The sequence below is a fragment of the Ctenocephalides felis genome, unplaced genomic scaffold (assembly GCF_003426905.1).
Source record: "Ctenocephalides felis isolate EL2017-DRISC unplaced genomic scaffold, ASM342690v1 CF-g0.4_SCAFFOLD_01886, whole genome shotgun sequence".
In the NCBI taxonomy this organism is placed as follows: Eukaryota; Metazoa; Arthropoda; class Insecta; order Siphonaptera; family Pulicidae; genus Ctenocephalides; species Ctenocephalides felis.
The window spans coordinates 181539810-181560484 of NW_020538040.1; the positions used below are offsets into that span (position 1 = coordinate 181539810).

At 30.3% G+C, this 20675-nt stretch overlaps 2 protein-coding genes across 2 annotated transcripts; both read right to left on the minus strand.

Annotated features, from left to right (window-relative positions):
* Nucleotides 1–48: 48 nt before the first annotated feature.
* LOC113376332 (transient-receptor-potential-like protein) lies at nt 49–9310 on the minus strand. The gene is made up of 17 exons (XM_026616240.1): nt 9281–9310; nt 9056–9177; nt 8751–8988; nt 7261–7403; nt 7004–7184; nt 6259–6450; nt 5902–6136; nt 5423–5831; nt 5053–5186; nt 4867–4990; nt 4605–4800; nt 4365–4532; nt 4017–4242; nt 1871–2087; nt 1629–1795; nt 1247–1374; nt 49–296 (listed from the first exon to the last, which is right to left on the minus strand). Exons 1-17 carry the CDS (start codon nt 9308–9310, stop codon nt 51–53), a joined length of 3156 nt encoding a protein of 1051 aa, XP_026472025.1. The 3' UTR covers nt 49–50.
* Nucleotides 9311–15338: 6028 nt separating this feature from the next.
* Nucleotides 15339–20475, minus strand: LOC113377845 (band 4.1-like protein 5). The gene is made up of 13 exons (XM_026618282.1): nt 20458–20475; nt 20196–20384; nt 19835–19982; nt 19590–19766; nt 19167–19375; nt 18521–18711; nt 18319–18450; nt 17838–17963; nt 17537–17716; nt 17138–17475; nt 16916–17058; nt 15926–16552; nt 15339–15474 (listed from the first exon to the last, which is right to left on the minus strand). Exons 2-13 carry the CDS (start codon nt 20343–20345, stop codon nt 15340–15342), a joined length of 2556 nt encoding a protein of 851 aa, XP_026474067.1. The 5' UTR covers nt 20346–20384; nt 20458–20475; the 3' UTR covers nt 15339.
* Between the last annotated feature and the right edge of the window lie 200 nt (nt 20476–20675).

The window sequence follows — 20675 nt, forward strand, 5'->3', positions numbered from 1 at the left end:
TGTTATATTGTATTTTTAATTTCAAAATATTACTTTCATATTGCTGCATATTAAATCCAGCCAGGCTTTGGTTTAGATTTAGCTATTTGTATATCTTCAACTTTATGTCCTGATGCAGATTTACTAGGTTTTTGAACATTATCAGGTTCTGGTATTTGTTTAATGTTTGTGAATTTGTTGATATCTTGCGAAGATTTAACATTAATTATTGAAACCGTTGTGCCTACAGGTACATTTGGCTGATCTTCTAAGATAGATATTGATACAGCATGCTGTTCAGTTCCATTTTCAGTTTTCTGATATTATAAAAAATGTTCAGTTTGATTTTTACAATTTTTGTAAAATCAGTATTTACATATTTTAAATTTCTGCTACGGTTATATACATAACATTTTTGTTATGCAGTTATACTAAATGATTTGGACTACAGTATACTATGATCAACCATTTCTTAAAAGTATGGAACTACAGTGAGACCCCACTTAGAACAGCTCTGTTTAGCGTTCTTTTATTTCAGCCTGTGGATTTTCCAAAATGCGAATGAAATAGTGAAATTAGCAGAATAGCTGAGATAAATTTGGAAGATAACATAAAAAGAGTTAAGAAACAGCATCTACTCTTTCTAATGATCATTTGAAGCAATTAACTGAGCAAGAAGAAAACAAAAATATTGAGATGAGATATTTTGAAGAAGACCAAATATGAATATCAATTGTGTTTGTAACTATTAGGTGTTCGACTTATAAGGACTGCAATTATGGGCAAATTTGTCGAAAAATTATCCAAATTTTGACAGGAGTCTGGGATGTTATAGATGTTTTATCCGACAGAACACCCCCGCGTGAAGCGCACCATTACTGTGTAAGAGTGCAATACCAGTTTAGTATGATTTAAAAAAAAACATGTCAAATTATCACTATTCATCCACTTGATAACTCAAGAGTGAGTATTGTTTTCGCTATCTCCAACTAACTTGTTTACCAACTACGAAACATCTAGTGGAAGCTTCACATTTTTATACATACAGAAATATTTCGAAGAAAGATACGAAGAATTACACAATTAAAATAGATATTAACAACTTGAATGCTGATCTAATTATAATTCCTAATTTTAATTTATAAAGCAAAAGTAAAACAAATAGTTAAACCAGAACAAACACAGTATAACAATTTGTTTCTAAATGTTTTCAACAATTATCTTAAGTTAACAAAACCGAAATCATCTAGAAATAATCTAAATGTACCTTGGTATTATCTGGTTGCTCCAAACATGGCTGTGATCCACTTGTTTCTACAGGTTCTTTTACTAGTGTGACTTGGTCGGTTTTCTGATTGATTGAGCAAGCAATCGTTGGAGATTTTTCTCCATCACCTGTAAACGATTTATATTTACCAATTTAAAGGAATTTTCAAAACTTCAGATCTTAATTCAAGTCCTGTCAAGGTCGTTGACAGTTTTTTGAAACGGATACTTGGAATTTGAATTTATCGAAATTTATATATACAAAGTATGTATATAGCTGATGTGTTTCCTCATTGCAGCTATCAGAAAACTTTTTTAATCACTACCCCCGAAAAAAATATAAACTTTTTAGGTAAAAATATACAAAGTAAAAGAATAATAACCTTCAAGTAGTTGTTGTAAAGATCTAATATTGTCGGCAACTGCCGGCGACTTTAAAATATCCTGGAGAGGAGCAGAAAATACTTGTTTCTTAGCAGCCTCCATTGCTTCTTTTAATTGTTGTTGTTTTCTGAACGATTGGCGATTATGACACCGCCCTATTTGCGAGCTAGAATTTAAAGATTGCAATACAATATAATTATTTTATTATTATTAAAATGAAAATTGGCATGTTTTTACTGACTTTTGGCAAGCTTCTTTAACTACGCTATTCCACTTGTCGACTTGAACATTAGAGTTATCAACGACCATTTTGGCAACTCGACGGAACTTAGCTATCGAAGTCTCATTTTCTGGTGGTATCAAAAGAATGTTTGTTTCTTCGTCTGTCGTCACTGGAACTACTTGGAAGTCTTTCATGAGACGTCGTTCCCAGATTTTCATTTTTTTACCTAGTACGGCTATAAAGAAAATATTCAGAGAAAATCAGTGGTACTACTTCGAAACAAAAACTATGAGGATGTTTCTGTTTTTATTGTCATCGAAAATTTTCGTTTTTTAAAAATAATATTATTCAAATTTTGTGTTTAGATTTTTCTTGGATTGGTATAATATTTTTATTTCATAAATTTTTAAAATTAATGTTATAATATTTTTTTTGACCTAATATATGCTTGGTTTTTATTACTATTGAATTCCTGATAGGAAACTCAACGTAAGTGTGCATGTGTTATTATTCCCGTAGGGTAAGTTATTGTAACTGAAAAAAATCGAAAATATATTTTTTTATATATCTTTGCGTTTCACAGATTTCTGAACATTTTGGCAAACCTTAGAAAAAATTGATGTATGTGTGTGTGTTCGGATACAAATTTTTGTCGATGATTTCGGGAGCACGGTTCAACCGATTTGAATGATTTAAATAACATTCGATTCCTATAGGATGAAGTGATGATTAGTTTTTGAACAAGTCAGATCCAGTCGTTCCAAAGATACGGGGCAAAAAGATTTCTGAACATTTTGGCATACCTTAGAAAAAATTGATGTATGTGTGTGTGTTCGGATACAAATTTTGGTCGATGATTTCGGGAGCACGGTTCAACCGATTTGAATGATTTAAATAACATTCGATTCCTATAGGATGAAGTGATGATTAGTTTTTGAACAAGTCAGATCCAGTCGTTCCAAAGATATGGGGCAAAAAGTGCCAAAAACAGTAACTCAGTTTTTAAGAGAACGGAGTGCCCGATTTGAATGATTCAAAAAGAATTTTATTTGTATTTCCGAAATTAACAATTGATTAAATTTTTGGGAAGGTAGGTCTAAGATCCAATATTAGAAGTTTCAAAGATCCATTATTAAATTAAAAAAAAATGCAATTTGGCGAACAAAAATGATCATTAGACATATGCACATCAAATTATCAGATAATCTACAAATATTTTATAATAAGAACAAATTTCGTTTACATTCCTATGGATTCCGTACCAATGTTTATCCGTTAGACTGCGACGCAGCTCTAACGCGCTTCTGTATTTCGCTTCTACGCAGGTAACGTATCGCGATTGCTTCGAAAACTAGTAGGGTGTATGGCATCGTGCCTTAAGGCAAATTGCTGGAATTTCCCGTACAGTAACGAAATGATCGAGGAATATTGAATGTTTTCCAATAGATTATTATAAATATCGTAACATTGTCTAATATTTATAAGAATTATATAATCTGAATTGCAAAGTTGAAATTGTTTGTTTAAAGTATATTAAAACAGAATTAAAATAAAAATCTGAATTATTTTCGATATACAAAAAAAAAATTTTAATGAAAAAAAAAATCAATTATTTTGTTAAAACAAGCATAAAGTTTTTTGAATCATTGAAATCGGACGCTTAGTTCTCTCAAAAACTCGATTTTTATTTTCTGCACTTTTTGCTTCGTATCTCTTTAACGGCTGGACCTGCCTTTGCCAAAAACTAATCAGCACATCTCCCTATCGATAGAAGTCGAATGTTTTTTGAACCATTCAAATCGGTTGATCCGTGCGCCCGAAAACGTGGACAAAAAATTGTATCCATACATACATACACACACACATCCTTTTTTTTTAAGTATGCCAAAATGTTCAGAAACCTTCAAAACGTCGAGAAATGTAAAAATTTTCGATGTCGATTTTTAGACGACGACAATAACTTACCCTACGGGAAGTTAAAAAGTTCAAGAAAAAAATTTCCAAAATATATAAGTATAATAAAAATTAAACTTTTCGAAAAGGTCAATTTTTTGAAATATTTTAAAATTCTAAAAATCTATTTGTTTTTCAAAGTTTTAAAAAAAATTTAATCTTTTTTTAAGGCACGATGCCATGGGCCCCTAATTATTACTTTAAATCTGACCTTTCTCTTTTTTCTCGGCCGACGACACGTCCATGCCATTCCTTTCGAAAACTTCGAGAATTTCGTAGCGCATCGTCGATATGTCGCTCTTGATTTCGTTGACGTCGTCCTCGGTGACCGGACACTCCTCGCACTTCCTGTGCATCGCGGAAACGTAGCGCCAGACCAACGAACGCATCACGGTCGTGTATCGATGGTCGCGCTCTCTCTCTTCGTTCTTACGACTCTGGAGAGGAATATTTTATAATTCATCATTCATCATTCATCATTCAAACATTATTATTGCGTTGTAAGAAAGTTAACTGTGCAAATTTTACGATACATAAGTGAATAGGATTCACCACTAACCTTGGTAGACATTCGCTTAAAGTGGCTGTGCTTACGAACTCCAATCAGTTTGCAAAACAGCTTCGGCGTAGGAAATATATTAAAAGGTGGCGGAAGAGTAGCACTTTCCTCAAAATAACTCATCCATAGTCTCGTCCTAGCAAATTTCCATTCTGTATCAGAATGTTCCTATGAGTCAATAATTTATTAAATAAATAAGCACGCATACTAAAATTAGTAAATAATTTTTTTACTACGTACATCAATCATAGCATAAGAATTCGACATCATAGCTATTAAAAGATTCAAGAGCACTATAACATTTATCACGCTGTATGAACCAAACATAAGCAAGCCCCAGAATCTCGTGTACGACTTAATGCCACTCAATTCAAAATTTTCGAGACCTATCATGCCGAAGCTAGCCCAAAATAAAGATTGTGTTGACTCGAACAAACTGAAAAATTACAAAATTATTTCATAATATCATATCTAATAAAGTAAATGCATTAAATGTCCTCACTTGCCAAAACTTCGCCATTTCATACAAGCGTCAGCATGATTTGCCCAATCCGGTAGGCCACCCGGCAGTATGTAGCATTTGCTCCTTTCCAAATCAGCAAAGTACCAAAGTAATTGATTCAATCCTAAAATGATGTCATCGGTGTAATATCAAAAATTTTAATGATTTTTTTGTTCAAATACATACCACAGGCAAATGCAAAAAGCACTAGGCTGTATATAAAGAAAAACTTTATAATGTCAATAACCATTCGTCCTAAGGAAATTTGCAATGGTCCCAAATGTGGATTGATTGAGAATAAGTGGACTAGTTTCAAGGCGCTGAAAACATATAATATATTGTGAAAGTACTTCAGAGCATTTTTTTAATATACCCTTTCAACATTGACGAAAAATTTAAATAAACGAAAATAATAAAAATAAAGCACAATAGTCAAAAAAATGGCTGCAGTTTGACAAAAGTTTTTTTCATGATTGTTGCTATCAATGAAAGACCTCGCGTTTCGGTTTAACGTTGTGTTCTAGAACACCCTGTATACATGATATTATTTCAATACCTGAAGATATTGGCAGCAGCGAAAAGACCTTCAGCAATCAACTGTGGGTCAAAATCGTCCCATTCCTCTCTCGGTATATAGATCGTATCAGGATTTCTATTGATTTCTCGTATTTGTTGAACATAAGCAATCGTACGTAATAATGCTACTGCACAATATAGCAAGTTTCTGGTGAAGTCTATGAAATTCCACATATTCCTTAAATAACATCGTATGCCTACTAGATATATTTCGATTGTTTCTTCCCATATAAATCCGAGTACATAAATTATCACCAAATATTCAAGTAACGTTGGCCCATTACCACGTTGCTTTTGCAATTTCTCTTCTAAAGCTTTTCTCATCGATTCCGTTCCAAAAAATTCTATTACTTTCACTTCGGCTCTTTGAGATACCAAAATTAGAATAACTAGTGCAAAATAGAAAATGATTAGTAAAAACAAATAATCATCTTAAAATGAATATTTTCTTTTACTTACATAAGAAAAATAGATATGACGAGGCGTGTATTAAAAACTTCATGAACGGTTTTCGCATTAATTTTCCAGTAGGGCAGTCTGGAGCTACTATGTAGAGCATGCAGTAAAATGGAAAAAGCATCGCTACTTTGCTGATTATAAAAATTTTCTGGGTAACACTCTTGCGTTTAAATCCAGGAACGCCCTCGTACCAAATCGCCGCAAGTAGTTGCTGAATATTCGGATGAGCTACGAACTACCAAATCTATATAGAGCAATTGACTATGTATAAATTTATATATTATATCGGACTGAGATGAATCAGAAAATGAATGAATGAATAGCATTTTTTGATAATATGTTATAAAAAGCGTTTACCCTTTTCTGTTTATAATTTATAGCGAGTTCAAGCCGGGCTAGATTCATATGTTCACCATCGACGTAGGGTTTACCGTTTGGATCGTGGTTTAATATTATTGCTAATTCTTGGGAACTTCTCGACTGATGTAACAGATCGACGGCAAACTGTTGACATTGTCTTCTTAATTCTAGATATTCAGTTTTACACTCCTTTGAACAAGAAACAGTAAATTTAACAAGATTTTCGTTGAAGAAATATATTTCTATATAAGAGTAAGTGGCATTTTGCTTTAAGGCAAATAGAAATAAACCATCTAATCAATATACAGTAATTGTATTTATTAAATAAAATTGAGTTAATACATTTAATTCTACGTGTTCTGAAGATATATGTTATTTCAGTGTCCTAATTGTAAGAGCGTAGCCAATTATTCACACTTTAATGAATTTTTATAATTAAACCGGTTCTGGTAAGTCTATAATATTTTAGAATGCAAATACACAGTGCAAAATTTCACTAAAATTGTTAGAAAACATTCTAACAATTTATTATGATCAAAAAGGCCCGGCCGATATCATTCGAGTTACAATTTTATAAATTTTCAAAATCGGTTCAGCACTTTTTGAGAAAACGCTGACGAAAAATCAAATTATGACGACATACAAATATACTTTTAAATTATGCTGTTATTATCTGTTAAAATTAGAAGTAATAAGAAAACGAAAAAAGTTCAATTATATAAAAATTAAAAATAATTATTACTTGTTCGGAAAATGCCAAGTTTCTCAATTCCCAGGATAGTTGAAAAGCCGTTAATATAGGATCTGTAGAAGAGAGTACTATTAAAGATGGACTGGCAAGTGCTCTATATTCATTTAATCGGGCTAACGAAAATCGCAATGAATCCTCGCTTAGATTTCTTATACAATCATCACAACCGCATCTAGAAATAAAACAATTTAAATATTATATCTATAAAAGTAAATGTATTTATTTAAATTATTGTAATTTTCGAATACTTTAAATCGTGTGGCATTGGTAGCGTTGCGCCTCTATCCAATAGTATTTTGATAATTTCATAATTATTCCTATGAGCTGCTAAAATTAGAGGTGTAATGTCGGGAGTGAAAGTTGCCGTTTCAGGATCTACCGTCTGCCAACTCTGTTTGTAATAAAATATTTATTAAGTAGTTACAATATTTTATATACGAAATAGTGAAATAATATTTATTATTAAAAATTACGAACTCAATAATTAAACTAGCGGTGACATCGTGCTTTAAGGCAAATATCTGGGACTTCCCGTACTAAAAATTAATTTTTTTAAAAAAACATTCAAATTTTTGATGAATTTGAATTTTTTTTATACTTTGAAATATTTTCAACATTTTGAACTTTTTTTCAAAGCAATCGCAAATCGAAGCGCGTGAGCGTCGCGTAGGATAAATATTAGTATGGGACTCATGAAAATGTGAACAAAACTGGTTCTTATTTCTAAAATATCTGATAATTTGCTGTGCATATGTCTAATGATCATTTTTGACCCCCAAATGGCTTTTTTTCACTCTTTTTATTCGATTTTCAAAACCCGTAGACCTGCCTTCCCAAAAATTGCATCAGTTCTTCGTTTTGTCAATACAAATAAAATATTATATGAATCATTCAAATCGGACGCTCCGTTCTCAAAAACTGAATTACCATTTTTGGACCTTTTACAAACGTCCCATCTACAAAACGACTTCAGAAACTTTTGAAATGTAAAGATATATAAAAATTTTCATTTTCGATTTGCCCTACGGTAAGTTAATAATTAAATTAATAAATAAATAAAAATACATCATGAAGTAGGAAAGAGCATTATGCGTAAAATGGCTTTTATAATTCATAAACATTTATATTTTATTCAATTTTGGACAATTATTTTTTGTCAATATGAAATTGATTTTTAGCATATGAATATATATATTTATATCAAATGTATCCTTTAAAATACTTGAATGACATAAATTGCTTAAATTTTTACTTCAAAACAAACAATAATTGCCTAATATTCAAAGTTCTGTCATAATTATATTTTTAAGTTATTAAATTAAATATTGAAAAATTTGAAGGTAATAAAAACAATTCAGTGAAAATTCATTCAAAATAACTCACTTACAATTAGTCTTAGTTGGAATTTCGAAAATATACTCATTTTATTATTCATAAGAAAAACACCAAAATTAAATTTAAAACTTTACGAGTTAGCTTTCATCTTCATAGCTTCATAGCTGGTTGAAAATTACATTTTGTTATTCCGAGATTATACATATAAAATAAAGCCTTCAACACAAAACAACAAAGTTTCAAAAATTACCAAATTGAAAATTAATATTAGTTACGCGGCGACGTACCTTCGAAAAAATGCGAAACGAAACGACGCAAAGTGAGGTATGTGTTTACAAAGCATTTCATCCAAGAGTACCAAATGTAAAATTTGCAATTAATTAATATTCTACTGAATACTCACATATGGTTCGCCTTCCTTATATATCAGTTCCTCGTGTTCGAGGAGCAGTTCGACGGCTTCGACGAATTCGGCGTTGATCGCATGGAGCAGCGCGTCCTTAGTCTCCACGCCCATGATGACCAGCAGCTCGACCATCTCTAGGTTCTCCGAATCGATCGACAGCATGAGGGCCCCTCGACCGAGGCTGTCCAAACAATTCACATTGATGTTCTTCGTGAGATGCGCCTTCTGTAAAATTCTTAAAGCACAAAATTCCATTATAAAACTGAACAATTTTAAGTATCAGAATAATATTTTACTGGTACCGTCTGACATTGGCTAAATCTCCTCTTTCTACTGCTAATAAGTAATTCTTCTCGAGTAATGTCAAGGGTTTCGGCAAACTCGCTGCCGGAACAGTTTTGGGAGTTTCATTTTCGATCGGTATCTAAAAACAGACACAAATCAATTGATTTAATACATTTTTGTGAACTCAAATATTACAGTTATTTAAAAATAATTTTTAAGGCTATGGAATAACAATAACTTACCCCAGATTCATCTTTCTTCTTATTTCCCATAAAGGTTAATGCCTGTAATCAAACTTTCAATAAAACTTCACACTTGAAACATCTTTATAAGTATACAGCAAATTAATATTTCAATTAATATTAAAGATCATCGATATAAGAAAATTGCAATTGCAATCTTTCTTCCCAAAAAGCTAAGTAGTTAGAAGCATCATTAAGTTTTAACTGCTGCTAATTTCAAATTTGTTTCTATTTTAAAAAACAGCAATAAAAAACTTGGGAAACTTTAATAGTCCGCAAAACAAATGCATAGAAAAATTACATCAGGAAGAGTAAAAACTAAATTGCCAAAAATAATTAATTTCTCGATTTTTTTCAATTTTTACTGACAATAAGGATTATATTCGAGCATTTATAAAAATCACAAATTTCTTCATTACTTTAATTTTTACGTTAGTATCTGACTTTTTTAATTTGATATGTTCTAACTTTTATTATTTTATCTATAACATTGTTCCATAAATTGTTACCTTTATACCGGCAATTAATTTCTATCATTTATTTATGTTTTAACTTTAATATAATAAAAGGTTCTACTGTATGTTCTACAAATACGAATAAAACTTAAGATGTCTTCGTTCACATTACATACTATTTGCTTTACTAATAAACGATTCGTTTCATCGAGAAATCGAAATAAAAATCAATGCTTCAAATCTAATTCAATCTGTCGAACGATTCTGATGCAAATATGATCTAAAAATAGCGAATGAATTTATGAAATTTAAAGTATATATATCCATACATATAAAATCGACATTCGGACACGATTTTTGAATAAATATAAACTGATGTATTTGGATTTACAGAAACTGTGACGAATGACGATTAAAAATTTATTTTACTTCGTGCAATCTCAATTAATAAAAAAAAATTATCATTAACGGATTTGTTATATTAAGTATCAAAAATGAATGTTTAAATTTAACACTTCAAAACAATTAGGTGCAAGTGGCATTTTGTCTTGAGGCGAAAGGCAAAGGCGGAGAGAGTTGCATAAGCATTCCGATATGTGTAAATAATCAACTTAATCAATGTCTGAGATTTAACTGTTTAGATAAAATCTCTGACTGTTTTTTCGTAAATAAAGTTTTCGCTTTAATAATTGATATCTTTAAAATAAACTTATAACATCAGTAATTGTATTAATTATAGTACGCAAAAACTTAGACGCTTAGAACATATATATGGTGTATGCCCTAATAGCGCGGCCCGTCGTACCAAACATTATTATGAATTTTCATAAATAAACCATTTTTTATAAGTTTATGATAATTTAAGATGTTTGTTAATATCATAAATATTATCATTATGCAAAGTTTCATTACGATTTTCAACGTTAATGATGAAGAAAAGGCCCAGCCGATCTTTACTGAAAACTAATCAGCATGATTTCCAACTGATATCCTTTAAACGGTTTTCAAATTTACAAAATAGGATCAGGATTGTTTTCAAAAAAGTTGGCAAAATTTTTTAAACTTGTATGCTAACAGTAAAAACACGACTCGGTCGATCGCCGCGCAAAATTAAATAATACGAATTAAATAGCTTTTCAATTTTTAAAATCTGTTAATTAAAGAAAACCTCGACCAAGTTTATTCAATTTTGGAGTTACACGGTTCAGAATGGCTTGAAACGTTGAGTAAACATAGAATTAGCAAAATCAGATTTTTTGACAAAAACAAACATTTTCGAAAAGTTAAAAATATTTGCTGCTAGTAAATATTATATAGAACTTATAGTTGCTGGATCAACGATTTTTATTTAATGAGAAAATACACATTTTTTTAAATTTCAGTGCAATTCAAAGACGCGATCGTAGAAAAAATGTTTTACAGAAACCGTACATGTGGACCATACAAACGGACAAATAAGATGACCAGAAAAAAACAACAAACACAAAATATCACATTGTTGGATTAGAAGCCTAAATCACATTTTTTTAATTTTAAACCAGGAAGTCTTCATTTAATAAGGCAACGATGAATTGATAATATCACGTTTGTAGGACACTCACTCACATTAACATATCGGGCACTAAATTAATCTAACTAATTCCCATCATGCCCGATCACTCCCGTTTTATAATTGATCACTAAATAAAATAGAATTATTGCATAGTATTTTGATGATTCTTATTCCATAAGAGTCCTTTGGATAACAATTTACCTCTTCCAAGTTTTAGCGAAGAAAGCTAAATGAAGACATTGGACGTCTACCACGATCGCCGCCAGTAAGAACTGAAACCGACTGACCCTTGCTAATAAGTTTTATACATTTCGCCTTATTCAATTAGAAGGCAACGGTATTATTGGATATGAGATACACATTGCGCTTACATGAGCTAAATTGCTGTTTGTTGTTCTTAATTTCAAGCAAAGCAAAAAAAATACGCACAAAATTAAAGATCTATCAGTACAAAATTATTAAATATTCATTTTCATACTCGGCAGACAACTAACATTGTTTAAAAAAATCCCATGAGCTGTTGTGATGACACTTTTCCTCAACAACTTAGGTTTTTTAGAAGTTAAGCCAATGGTTCTTCCACACTATATTTGAGATACTTTTAGAAACTCTCTAATAACACAAAACTTCAGAAAGATCACACGAACTAAATTTAGAATACATACCATATCATGAATGCAACATAATATACAATTTATAATTACTAAATGTGACTTCGTCTAATCTGCTGTTTAGTGAAATGAATTTTCGATACAATTGGTCACGAAACGATTAAAATAAAAAAAAAATCAGGGATATTAATGCAACTGAGTGATAGAGTTTACGGTCTAATCGAATATCTTTAAACGTAATATGCATGCAAAACGTGGTTTAATCAAAATTCATTAAAGTTTGGATTAATGATTACGTTGTGCGTTTTAAACTAATTACCATTGACTCCTACGGTTAAATAAAAATGAACATGAGAAAAATGTAATACGTTAATATAATTATTAGTTTTTGTAACTTTCCTTAAGGCAAAAAGCCACCTACACTTATTTTCATTCAAAATTCAATATAACGAAGTGTGTTTTCAAAAAAACTATGGCATTTACTTTAAATTCTCACTGTCAATGTCGCAAATTGTGTATAACAGCTGTGCAAATGTTTTTATTTATATTGTTATTAAACTTTTTAAAATGCTTGGATAGGGTATAGTAAATTTAAGAAATGTTTTTAACATATGTTAACAAAAATATCTTAAATTTACTATACCCTATCAAAAAGTATTATTGTATTTCAATATTTAAATATTTTGAACTTATTCCAAGGTATTACACGCTGCTTTAATAAGCTTAATATTGTCGAAAGGTTTCCGACAAATCGTAACGAAATAGGTCGTTACGTATAATTCAATTATTGACTTATATTTTCTCAGAGAAAACACTTCTATTCTAATACTTCTAGAAGACTATTCATCGAATATGATTGAGTGATTTAATTTTCGTTTATTTTTTATATATTTGTTTGCCAATTGTATTCCGGCCCTTTTAAAAATTTTATAAACAGCGCATATTATATACGCAATAAATTTGATTAAAATTAAGACATTTTATCGATCTAGCGAAAATGTATGTCCCGATAGAAATAGAGTTATAAGTCCGATGTACTATACAGGGTGTCCCAGAACTCGACGTCAAGCCGAAACGGGGTGATAGCATTGACCATAACTGTCTTGAAAAACAATTTCTCACGTTGTTTCGAATTTTCAGGTTTTAAGTGCAATCTAAAGCTTTGGTGAAACGGTGACAATTTTTTGGTTATTGTGGTTAATTTTTATTACTTTTGTTCATTTAAACATTGAAACTGTATCCGCAAACAGCATTTCTGAAACAACGGTAAAAATGATGTCACAATTGCCTGAAGTTTTGAAGAATTAAGACTTCTGTTAAACTATGAATTTAATTTTTTTTAAATCGGTCGACTTTGACACGTTCCATCAAATAATAAATGATGGTAATCAATGATTACCAGTATTCCGACTTTAATCAATTTTTATAACTAAACCCCTTATCGTAGGCCAATAATATTATATTATAGGATATTCGATTAGACTATCATCGCACAAAGTTTCATTAAAGCCATAAAAAAAATGTTTCAACAATGAGTTACAAAGAAACGAGCCCGGCTGATCTAATAAGACGATTCCCAACGAGAACTTTTCAAATCGAAGATTTTTTTTGAAAATGTTGACGAAAAAATTAGCACTTTTCTGATAATCGCGACTAAAGAAACGTCTTAGTCGATCGTTGCGCAAAACTAATCAAAGCGAGTCCTTATCGAGTTTAATCAAAATTTTTTTTTTAATCTTTGAAGTCGGTCCAGCCGTTTTTGTAATCAGGTCGATGATAGATAGGTCAAGAAAAGCGGAGGTTTTATTCGATATTATTATTATTGAACCCAACATTCCCAGACGGTTCATCTATTAGTCAAACAGCCAGTGAACTATTTGACTAACCTGTTTTCACAGAGCTAGAATTTTTTTTAATGATATTTTATTATCGACCCATTAAGAAAGTACCATTCTGGCAGTCATTCCGCGATTGCGTCATCAGAATGGGCTGGCTTTTTACATATACTTTCTGAACAGTTAAAAGAATACACCCTACAAATTTGAGCCTTGTGGTAGCAAGTCATGAAAATTTTTTTTGACATTTTCACAAATTGAAGGGATGATGACGTAATCGCGTAATGACTGCCAGAATTGTACTTTCTTAATGGTTCGATAATAAAATATCATTAAAAAAATTTCTAGCTCTGTGAAAACAAGTTAGTCAAATAGTTCACTGGCTTTTCTACTATATAGGACTGGCATGTGTTAAACATTTCATTTGTTATATGAAAAAAAAAAAAAACACACACACACATTGTCTAATTTTGGTCAACCATCGAGATTGAGAACCTGAAACGCCAAGAGAATAAAATCAGCAAATCGTTTCTTTTTCGCGAAAACAAAAATTTTTATCCGCATTAGTTTAAAATAGATTGCTGAGGCTATACACAGAACCAACAAATATAGGTATTGTTCCCTTTATACTCTCTGCTACAGATTCTTAAAAATAATCACTTCATGATCCTTCAGATAATCAATTTTATCAGTAAATCAAATAGTTTATATTTAAGATTGCTTTATTTAATTAAAAATACTGGTAGCAAAAATACTACATCATAGATAAAATATTATATACATTTTAAAAAGCGATAAAATAAATTCTATTTGATTATCAAAATATCTTATAGATACATCTTCTATGTTATATAAATATATAAAATTGTTTATCCCCTTTTGTACGCGATAGGTAAAAATTTAGTGATACTTAGAACTTTATAAATATCTATGTAGGAATCTTAAATAATATTAATACTTTCCAGATACATATTAAATGCATTATATAGAATTGATACATAAAAGTTATATGTATAATATATGCTAATACCAGAAAAATACTTTTTCATCCATTTTCTAAGTTTAAAAACGAAACTAAAATGTTAACGTATATAAAGTATAGCACTGCTAAATCAATTTTTATAAGGCAAGTTACTTTCATCATATAAAGAACGTAACATCATAATACAAATCCTAAACTTCAAGCTTCTGTTTTCGCAACTGCAGCCATTATTTTACAGTGAGATGCAGTGGTTATTGAAAATTGATTGCACTTTTTTGTGACCTTAATACAAATTTGCATTAAAATTTACTGAAAGGTCACTATTATTCACATTCAATAACTCACTGGTAGTTGCGATAAACGGATACACAGATTAATTACGAAATTATTTTGCTCTTATACAATATCCAATAAATATAAACTATCTATAATCTGCAATAAAGTTATATCATGTATATAGATAAAACTGTATGTCTTATATTACAAATATTGTAAGATAATAAAAATAAGCTGCCCATTTTTCAATCACATACATGACTTTGTCAAAGTCAAAACACATTCCAAATAATAAATAGTATTTTTTGAGAATATATAATTTGATCTCTAGAATTCCTTGATCTCTATTTATAATTCTGTAATTATTACAGATTTACGTACAATCGGTGTGCTTGTTTTTATTTTTGTATTCGATGGAGTAGAGACGACATCAGTAGAAACCAACCATGGGGAAAGCTGATTAAGGGACTGATCAACTGTATCCTGCAAAATAATTTCACAGTTGACAGGTGAACAAAACGCCGAGAGGATTTCATTATATTAATTGAATCATATAAAGAAACATGTACACAATTATAATCACACAATAATAATAAAACATTAGCCTGTTGAACGAGCAGGATGTATAAATGCGCAAAAAGTAAATATTTTGATAAAATATATAACAATTATAATCACGATTGAGTTTTATAAAAATGCACAAATTTAACACAAACACTTTATGAATTGAAAGCGTTACAGAACATAAAATGCAGCAAAAAATTTAGTAAACAAGATGAAAGTTTTTTGATAGTAGTAAAAACAAATATTAAATACAAACAGAAGCAGCAAAAATTGGCGTGAGACAAATTGAAAAAATTAAAGCAAATACAATTGTCTCACACATCAATTTCCCTTCTGACTTCATTATAATATGAGAATAATATTTCCTTACCTTGTTGGCGCTGGTTTTCTTAACAGCGTCTTCGTCTAATGAAATAGATGAAGTTGTATCACTGTTTGATATAGTAATCACATCACCCGTAACTGCTTGATCCATATTTCTGAACGGGTTATTTCCAGAAAATGGATTGGAATTGACAGAATGGAACGGATTTGTAGTTGATAAGCTCTGCTGAATTTGTGAATCATTATGAGATCTTTTATCACCACTGAATGGGTTAATAAATGGGTTATTGCTGCTTGTAACTGGCACCTCATTGTCTACTTTTGGACTAATTTCAGTTACATTAGATAAAAGTAATACTTTATTAGTATTATCTTCATCACTTTTCTGAGTTTTGAGATCATTAGATGCATTTAAAAAAGCTGAAGGTGCGATTGTTAGAGACAAGCTGGGACGATTTTGAGTGCTCTGCTCTGTAGAAGGAAGTACAACCCTTTCTATTATACCACGCTGATCAGAAAAATGTGTCACAGTTACAGGAATCAGGTTTGCATCATTTCTTAATTCATTGGTGACTTTGTTATCAAACTCATTTTTGCTTATTCTTGGTTCCATTGCATTATTTTGAAATGTACTTTTTATTCCAGAGAGGGACAGAGTTAGTTTATCACCACCCTGAATTTGAAAAGGTGGAAAAAACAAATAATGAGCTAATTACAAACACAAGACAACACAATGAACATAAACACATACAAACACATGTAAATAAAATAAAATCACATGAGCTACAAAATGACCAAAACCAACACAAAAAATTGGAATTCACTACATATTATTTTCAATAATTAATGAACAACAAAGATATTATTAAACGTTACTCAAATTTTCATGTTCACTAACATTTGAAATGCATCTAAATCACAGGACAAATTTAAATCTCATTACAGCCAATAAAACAGTGCTATGCAAACAAATTAAGTAAAACGCACCACAATAAATCAAGATTAATAAAGAATTAAAGATATAAAATAAACTTACCACAGCAACAAGGGTAGCTACATCATGATTATCATTATTTGCCTGATCTGAATGTAAAGATGCATTCAAAAATAATTGTTTGGATAATATTGATGAAGACGAAGATCCAGTTGAAATATTATTTAAACCCTCTTCAACTTTAGCTGGATGTTAAAATATACACATTAATTTAGTGAATAGGTTTTTGTCACAATTACAAATGTTAAATTAATAATAATATACCTTTCAAAATATTGCACTTCAACTGCTCAATTGGCAAGGTTTTGGATGTCACTGATGCATTTTTAGTATGATTATTTGGAACATCCAATGTCATATTTTTCAGGCAATCATTATCAATATCTTGTGTTTTATTAATTACGTCTTTTGCATTTGCTATATCATTTCTAGGATCATCTACTCTTGAGCCACCAATAGTTTCCTTAGCAATACTTTTTAAGAGCGTATCTAGATCACTTTCGGGTGATTTTTCTGGTGTCAAAAGCGTAGTCCTTTTCAAGGTGTCATTGTCTTTTTTCAACAAAGTACCCTTGTTACTTGACACAGGAGACACTCCAGGGCTACAATAATAATTGATAAAAATCAGATTTATTCGAACAGTAAAAAGACCACTTTATATACCTTGATGAAGATGTTCTCCTCTTCATGGGTGACCTTGGTTTGCGTTCAATGGAATTTGTGTTATCATTATCACTACAAACAGATTTGTTTGAAGGTTCACTTATTGAACTAGAACATGTATCGCCTGTTACGTTGACCACTTTGGAGGTTTCAGGATCTTCACATGGCTGGTTGACCTGTCTTAAAAATAAATTATTTGCTGATAAGAATGTGCATAACAAGCTGCCTAATAAATTTGAAAAAAATAGGCAAAAGCAATAATTGTGCATTTTAATGATGATAATAAAAATTTACTTTTTACCTTTGACGTTCTCTAAGAACATGTGATTGTCGCCTTGCAAATCTTTGGCTAGGCCTTCTTTCAAATTGCACTGTTCGTCTAGCCCTATTTTGTTGAGTTGTTTGAAACTCTGTTTTTCCAGAATACCTTAAAAATAATAATAATAATAGTGCTATTTTGTTTAATCTATGCACAAGCCATATGCAAAATATTTATTATGAGAACAAAAAAGCACACTGTGATGCATTATTTATTTTACCTTTTTTTTAATTTCAATTTTATTTACAAATAAAATATCAAGTGATATTAGATGATTTTGATTAAAATAAAATAAAAATAAAGGAAAGTGTTTTCATTAAAATTCCATTCATACGATGGCAATATAAGATAGAAGTTAATAGTTTAACAAAATTTAATAAAATCACAAACACAGTCAATAAGAGTAATAAATTTTTTTCTTCTCACTCTGGTTGATGTTTCTACATGCAATTACTTTTCTCACCTGAATCGGGAACCCATTCTAAAAAAATTCTGTCTTGCAGAAGGGCCCTTGAGAGGTGCCTGAAGTCTAAAAAATGCATGATGTTCAACTGCACATTTCCATAAATGTTTACAAGCTTTCTCATTATGCAACCTACAAAATGAGCTATTATACTATTTGATCCACGTCTAAGTAAATTTACATATTTTAGAAAAATATAAACCTGAAAACAAAAGTATGTTCCTGTTCTCGGCCTTGATCGTCATCCTCAACTACCACTAAAGTTAATTTTTTCTTTTTGAAATCTAATTTACCAATTTTAGGCCAAAAAAATAGTCCTATTTTCTGAGCATTTTCAAACACTAATATGCCAGTTGGGGTTAAACCCAAATGATATTCACAGCCATCTTTACCCTGCAGATAAAATAATATCATAGTAAGATTGTACGTAATTGTAATTAAGTTCATACACAAAACAAATTAAAACAAAAAATCTAAAAAACTAAGATGTTATATGTTTCATGCAATATAAAGCAACTTCCTAGCAATCATACAATTCAATAACTAATTGTGCAAAATACTTCAATACATATAAGACTATCTATTGCAAATGTTCAGGTTCCTATTATCCATAATTAACAAGACATTCAAGCAAGCATATGTTTATAACTAATTAATAAGTAGTTTTATTCAAAGCCACAAGTCATCTAACATAACTCGAAATATATAATTTGATACCTCTACTAAAATTGTCCATATTCCATTTATTATATGAAATTTTCCACTTCTCAAGTGCCTATATGTTAGATTAACAGTGCATATGTAAAATTTAACAAGAAATAGTTTTTCAGTAATTATCAAATTCTCACCAATACTGTGTGCATATCGACACCATACATTTCAAGCCATTTCACTTTATTTAAATAATTCGCCTCAGCCTGCGCAGGTGTTAATCCTCTATACTTTTTATACTCCTCCAAAATTGCAATTTCAAATTCTTCTGTTTGGTTTGGAATGAAACGAAATTCAGATATTGTAGCAGGAGTGTGAATAGAATCATCGTAATCACCAAGCTCAGCTAAAAAAACATTTTTAAATAGCATTTTCTATTATTTATTTTTAAATCATCAAGATTATTTTATAACTACATAGAAATAAAAATCAATAATATATTTATAAAACATATAACACTGTTTTTAAGTTTCCTGAATACACATTTCTTTTACATCTTATTTTGTTTAATATTTTAAAAATACATGTACTATCAAGTTAAATTTTAATTATTAACTTACACTGAAGAGATAAAGCTGCCAACTCTAAACCAGTTTGGTATGGACATTCTAACTTTCCGTCTAAAATATCTTGCTTCAATTGAAGGAAAAACTGATATCTTGTCAACTCTTCTCTTAAACTATTAGGTTCTGAAGAGTAAAATTTTACTTTCAATCGAAGTGTGTAAGGCGGTCCGACTATAATATTAATAATAATTAATTATGTATATATGTGTATTACATATTTAAGTTTATGTATGATTTACTTTTAACTTGTTTCTTTATTGCTTTTGTTGGATCAAGCCAATGTTTAACATTATTGGCATCAGTATATTGCAAACCAAAATAGTCCTTTTCAATAAGATCTAATGAGTAAAATACTTGTTCATATAAATCTCCTGCTACAGCCTTTTTCTAAAACAGTATTAAAATAAATTGCATAAGTTGACGATTGGTTGAACTGTGGTTTTATCATTTTGACACTAGTAAAAATAAAGCGCTTGAATTTATCTTTAAATAATCTAATATGTAAAATAATTGATAATACAAAAATCTTACTACAACCTCAGCAAATATTCAATTTAAAAAATTCTAATAATTCAATGTTTATCTATTTAATGGACTTACAGATAATTCTACAGGCAAATCTGAACCATCCAATAGAATTACCCTGCATTGTACAATATGTTTATTAGCTATTATCCTTTGAGACTTAATTTGGCTACTACTATTATGAGAGCTACTGCGCCCCTTTCGTCGACTCAAAAATCTCAACATTTTGACAACACAAATATGCCCTGACAGATAATTCTAAAACTATAGATATGGATAGTACAAGGATGTATTATACGTAAAAACGAAGTGGGCACAATTCATTTTAATGTTTTACATAATTACGTCTAATAGAATACACACACAACCATTAATAAGAATAATCAAATTTGCAGATAACCATGGTTATAAAAACGACAATACTCTTTTTACGACCGCAGCGTTTTATCATTCATATACAGATTGGAAACACGGAGCACGGAATTTCCACCATAGTTCATCTCAGACTTAACGGATTAGATACTTCCTTCTCCCCACAGCGGAAAACGGCAGTGT